At 36.4% G+C, this 6,484-nt stretch overlaps 1 protein-coding gene across 1 annotated transcript; it reads left to right on the top strand.

Moving 5' to 3' along the window:
• The first annotated feature begins 496 nt into the window (after window positions 1-496).
• On the top strand, window positions 497-6,159 carry LOC128554092 (E3 ubiquitin-protein ligase rnf213-beta-like). Its single transcript, XM_053535326.1, has 3 exons — window positions 497-924; window positions 1,105-1,378; window positions 5,968-6,159. Exons 1-3 carry the CDS (start codon window positions 575-577, stop codon window positions 6,157-6,159), a joined length of 816 nt encoding a protein of 271 aa, XP_053391301.1. The 5' UTR covers window positions 497-574.
• The last annotated feature ends 325 nt before the right edge of the window (window positions 6,160-6,484 follow it).

Here is a 6,484-nt window from a genome sequence, read left to right on the forward strand (position 1 = left end):
ACATGAGCTTAATAACTAGGTCACAATGTCAAATAATAGAAAAAAAAACGACATCATACTCTGTTACAAAAACTGGGTCATGTGGGGACAGGTGAGCGATTCAGGACCATCATGGTCCCCTTTGACCCAGTTTTGAACCTGTGATATTGTTTCTTAGTATCCCCGTTACATGTACATTGTGCCCACTGTTTTCAGCCATTTCTGTATATAAGCAAACGAGCTGTTTGTCCTTTCTACCGCCCTTATTTACTTGCGTTTTCAGATTTTTTATCTGTAGCAAACGAAAGAAAGAAAACAATGACGCCAATGAAAGGAGTGTAATGTTACTTTGATTTTGATTTGAACAACAATTTGTCAGCAATATTTAATTTTATTTTTTGCTACTAAGTCAAATAATGTACAGCTACATTTATTATGGCAATTTTGGTTGCATTTAGTAGAATGTAGAATTTTGTCTAAGTGTTGTGTTGTATTACCTAGTACATATTAACTTGCAGTGCTTATTTTATGGTAAGAACACAATATGTTAACTCTTGAATGCTTACTATTACATAAAGTAAGTTATCAACTTTAGATGCATTTCTTGCAAATTCGGTATAATTGTTTCTTCCATATTTGTGTTGCAGTTGACAAGACAGAGATAAGTAGTGTTATGGAAAGACAAGCGGAAATCAGCAAATGCAAAGTTAGCGATCTTTGTGAGGTAGAAGCAATAAATGAAGGAAGTGACGAATATACTTCACACCCAAAGACAAAAGATTTTGACATAAGTGTTAAAGTTGCTGAAACACTCCCAGAGATTCAGAAATGTTACAGTAGTAGTACGTTTTGTGACATGTGGTTACAGAAATGTCGAGAAGTAGGTGGCGGTTGTAAGACACTAGATAGTGTGATTACTTCCATCTGGAAAGCTGTGAAAGAGAGGTAATGACAACATATAGCAAATTGTGTGTCGAGTGACTATTTAAGTCAGGAAACTATATCTCTGATTCGTTTTTTCGTGTATCTTTCTTTCAGGCAAAAATTTACAAAGACATATTTAAAACTAGTTTACGAGCAATAAATGTTTATATAAAAATTTAACTAAGCATTTCTTCTTTGCAGTTTTGACCTTCTGGCCAAAAACATTGAAGCTGGCGAAACAACATTCAATGAATTTGAGCGACTGTTTGGATACAAATTCCGAGATGATCTTCTTGCAATGAAAAAAGAACTAAGAAACATACGTATAACGCCTGAAGTGATTAATACTCGAATCGATCAGCTGATAAAGTATAAGCAGCTAGAAACATGCGTGTTTGGGGCAAAAAGCATTCTTGAATTTGTTAAACAGTATAACTTAACTGGCAACTTCCAACAAATCCGTGCAATTGCATTAGTGAGTTTTTTTTTTCATTTTAAGTTGGTTTAAATATGAAGCTCGAGTTTGTTAAAGAATTGTTAGTTTAAGTTCGAGCTAATCTTAAGGTTTTAATTGTTTAGCCGACGTATTGAACAGTCATTATTATGTCTTCCCCAATAGTGGTGGGGAGACATATTGTCTGTGCCCTGTCCGTCCGTCCTTCGGTTGGTCACACTTCATTTTCGATCAATAACTGGAGAAACATAATGACCCAGAACCTTTAAACGTCATAGGGTGATAGGGCTTATAGAGTAGATCACCCCTATTATGTTTTGGGTTTTGGGGTCATTCCATCAAAGGTCAAGGTCACAGGGGCCTGAATATGGAAAACCTTTTCCGATCAATAACTTGAGAACCACTTGACCCTGAATGTTGGAAACTTCATTGGATGATTGGACATGCTGAGTAGACGGATCCCTACTGCATTTCAGTCACTAATCCAACCATCAGTGTCTCTTTGATATTCGCTCCTGTCGCCTATTGACTTCTTGCCTATTACTACTATGCTTTGGGGGAGACATGCGCTTGTCTATAAAAGCGTCTTCTAGTTCATTTGTAGATCGGCTGAACTAAGCAAACCTGAGAACAAAGTGTGAAATTGTTGTTTTGATCAACGTTCGTCCGTCGTCAACTCTTTTATTCTTGGAGACCACATTTCTTTACCAATCGTCATGTAATTTACGTAAAATTTAAATGGCCCCAATGTCATAACCAAGGTTGACAGTGGACAAGAGTACTGTGGTAACACCAGAGGTCTGTCGTTACACCAGAGGTATTGCTCATGAAACTTATACTTATGGCTACACAACCTTAGACGGGTTTGATAATGGACAAGAATACTTTAGTAACACCTGAAATATGTCCATTGAATTAGTCCGGATTGTAACTGATTTTAACATTTCCACATAATTATTAGTAGTTACATTTCTTTAGGAATCTTTATGAAATTCACGCAAAAAACAACAACAACAATTTGCCAAACATACAGACAAAATATTTCAGGTATTTTTCTTTATCCAGTCTGTAATTGTTTTATGCAGGGCTAGATTTTCAAATAGACGACTTGTCGACCGGAAGACCGATAATCATAGCTCCGAGTTCAAGTTAAAAGTTTTTAGATATTTTTTATTGTCCTGTTAATACCTTATTATGTAAATTCAAATTACTTGACACACACACACACACACACACACACACAAATAGACATACGCACGTAAAAACGCACGCACTCGCACAAGCTAACCACAGATAGGCTTAACATAACTTTATAATAACAAGAACATTTGTCAAGCTTTAACGTCAATGTCAAACTAAGCGGTCAAGTCATTTTTGTTCGGTCTTTTACTTTTTACGCAAGGATGGATATACAAATAGTTTGACAGAAACATTCGCCATAATAAGATGAGTTACTTGCAGAACTGAGAACCCTGGCTGAAAGTCCAAGTCACATATAAAAGTAAACTATGTTATGTTATTTGTGTCCGGTAGGATATCTAATTTGGCACAACGTTTCACTAAGCAAAACAACGTGCCACTTGCTGGACCCAGGATCGCATAACAGTCATTGTCAAATTTGGAGAGGTTAAACAGTTAATTTGTTTTTCTTAGTAGAATATTTGCATCTTTACGCATGTATGCAGATTCAAATGACTTGGCATAAACCCGACTATAACAAGGCGATGTGGTCGTAGCACGACGTAAAACCATAAGCTCCAAAATCAAAGCCACACTATGGGGTCAAAATTTTAACTTCGTTTTCCTGACCAGTCTATAAATTAACATTTGTATTAAAGGGTATCATAACAGCTTGGCACAGACATTCACCATGGGAAAAAAACATTCGTTACTAATACAAAGCATTTTTGAGTCACAGCTATTATGGGTGTATGGGTGTTAGGGATCTATTTGTTGGTAGAAATCCTACAGTAGCCATCTCGTCCGTCCGTCAGTGTCCGGACAGCCCCATGTGGTTCTGGGACGATCTATATATGAAAAGAATTAGCACCACTGCCTTACCCTTGCATGATCGTAAGAGGCGACTAATAGGGTCTTAACACTTGGTTTTGCTGTAACTCTGTGACTCCAGCAGGTATGCAAATTTTGATTCCATACCTCATGTTTTTATTTCGATGTAAATGAGATGTGAAACCAAAATTTGTAGTCCTGTTTGGCGCCATATAACCTATACTGTGTTGATGCGCCGTAAAACCCAAATAAATAAATAAATAAGTGTCCGGACACCTCCGTCTCCGTGGGGTCTTGAAAAGTATATTGCATTGTTTTTCGGGGCATAACTTTGCTCTTAAAGCGATTTAATACACCCAGCCAAAGTCTGTACTGGGAATCACAAATTGGCTTTCTTGAATATCTCTGGAACCCGAACAGAATTAATATGATACTAACAACAGGTCTGTAGGATCATAAAACAAGTTCTCATGAGGTTTTGTTTGTTTGTTTTGGGTTTAACGCCGTTTTTCAACAGTATTTCAGTCATGTAACGGCGGGCAGTTAACCTAACCAGTGTTCCTGGATTCTGTACCAGTACAAACCTGTTCTCCGCAAGTAACTGTCAACTTCCCCACGTGAATCAGAGGTGGAGGACTAATGATTTCAGACACAATGTCGTTTATCAAATAGTCACAGAGAACATGCACCCCGCCCGAGGATCGAACTCGCGACCCCGCGATCCGTAGACCAACACTCTTACCTGCTGAGCTGAGCGGGCGGGGTCTCTCATGAGGTAGTAGGGCAATTTGTGGAAAGGAGCCACTGTTTTAACCTTGCACGATCGTAAACTAATAGTGTCCGAGTACTTTGTTAGGTTGTATCTTTATGATTCCAGGAGGTATAAAAGTTTGATTACACACCTCATTTTATTTCGATTTAAGTGAGATTTTTTTTCTGTTTGGTACCCAGATCAAATAAAAAAATCATCAAGTCCCATAATAAAAGAACAAAAGTATTTCCCTTTTCACTTAGAAAATGCCTTAGCACAGAACTTTGTTATCCGTATTCCGATTTTAATCTTAGTACAAATATTTGCCACTTTATGATTTTGTGTGCGATTCTTAGAACCCATTTATCCATCTGAAGGTCATATGGGGCCGGAAGGATAAAATATATTGTATTTTCATGTTTTATTCCAACTTTTGTTTTCATTTCATGATCTCATTCTTACAGTTGAGAAACATTTATAACTACCCCGGATGTGTAAAACCTGGTCTCCATCTACAACATCTACCCTTATAATCATCATACATTATATAAGGATTAATGTTGATCTGGGTAGACTTAATTTGGGTAAGAGTCAGGTACATCAAAGAGCAAGGTCACTAGACTCAAATTTTATGGATTAGTTCTAAAAGCTGTAACTTCTTAACTTGTGTCCCCACACTATTATCATTACGCTTGCATGTGGTCTGGTTTTTGTTAGAGGGAAGACACCATTTGATTAATGATCCAAAAGGTCGAGGTCACTGAGTTTCCCATCAAAATAAAAAATGTATCGTTTATTATGCTGTTAATATTATGGCGTTGTCTGTCTATCTGTCTGTCAACATTTTCCGTTTCCCGAATCTAAGTAAGAAATTATAAAGACTGCCTCTTTCAAACTTTACATGATGATAAAGATCCGTATTGTTTTGGTGATCAATATGTCGAAGGTCATAGTGACCTTGAGACTAAAATATAATTCCGGGCTCATAGTCATAAAGTATACTAGCTATGGCTTACAGGTTGTACACAGTGGATATTTCCCATAAGAGACAAATCCATTTGGGATGAGGTCACAAGGATCAGACCGTACTTCTGATTTTTTTGCTTGTTTGGACTCTTAGTCTTTTGGGCTCTTCGTCATAAAATATAATATTTACAGTTGCTAAACTTTACCTGACGGATCAACACCACTTTAGGGGGATTTTTATTGTTTTGGCGTGAAGGCCACATTGACTTGTAGACTTAAAATGGTCTCCAGACTCCTAAGTCACGAAGTATAATAGCTACAGCTTTCAGTCTGTCTTCAACAATGGCAGAGTACTCCCAGTGGAAGATTCCATTTGTTGTTGCGGTCAGTGCAGTTAATGTTTTCGTTTCTTGACACTAAGAAAGTATAATAGCTACGGCCTTAAAACTTCACAAAGTGAATAACACCACATGAACAGTTCAAGGTCATATGGACACTCCCCCTCCCAGTTTTTTTTCTCTGCGGTGTCTTGGTTGTAAAATATCTCCTTACTTTACAATTATCAGTACATAACGCTGATGTTTCGCATACATCTTATCCGGTTACTGTTTCATATAAAATCGTTGAATGCGTTAGAGTTTTAAGAATTGTCTTCATTATTTCAGTTCACATAATATCATCTAGAAAAATACTTTACTTTAAACTAGTCACGTTTATTCTACATAAAATTAATTTTATGAAATTAAAAGACTTGTTATTAAAGTAGAAATGTATATAAGAAATCAAGGTTTTGAAAATTGAATGTGATTCCTGCCAAATCATGTGCATTTATTCATTATAACAATAGTTTCGCTTATCGGGTTATGATATTCGTTTACTTCAGTACGACGAAAACGACATGCAGATGAAAGCATTTGATGAGACACTAATTGCAACGTGTGAAAGTCTGCGAGATTTGACAAAAGAACAAGCAGAATGCTTGAAGGCTTTTGTCGATTGTACAGAACTGATCTCCTGGTTGAAAAAATCTATGGAAAATGGTTTGTTTAATAATATCTTGAAATCTTATCTCTAAGAGCTGCAGAATATTGAGGGCAAACTTAAAACATTTCTGTAGTAAACAATTGAATAGTTCTATATTTAATTCATAATTTCCAAGAATGTTTCCTGTCAAATTAATGAAAAGGTGTAAGTTTATAAGTATTTCCTGTATATTCCTAATATGGCCTTGATGTTTGCTAATTGATTTGAACGTGCAAAGTTTGACTAAATAGCAGAATATATCAGACATAAAAAATGCTTGGATATGTATCGGGTAAAACATATCAAAACGTATGAATTCATTGAATTTGCTGTATCATTCAGGTACGACCGTAGTTCAGCCGATTTAATTAATACGG

Source organism: Mercenaria mercenaria, unplaced genomic scaffold, assembly GCF_021730395.1.
Source record: "Mercenaria mercenaria strain notata unplaced genomic scaffold, MADL_Memer_1 contig_4711, whole genome shotgun sequence".
Lineage (NCBI taxonomy): Eukaryota > Metazoa > Mollusca > Bivalvia > Venerida > Veneridae > Mercenaria > Mercenaria mercenaria.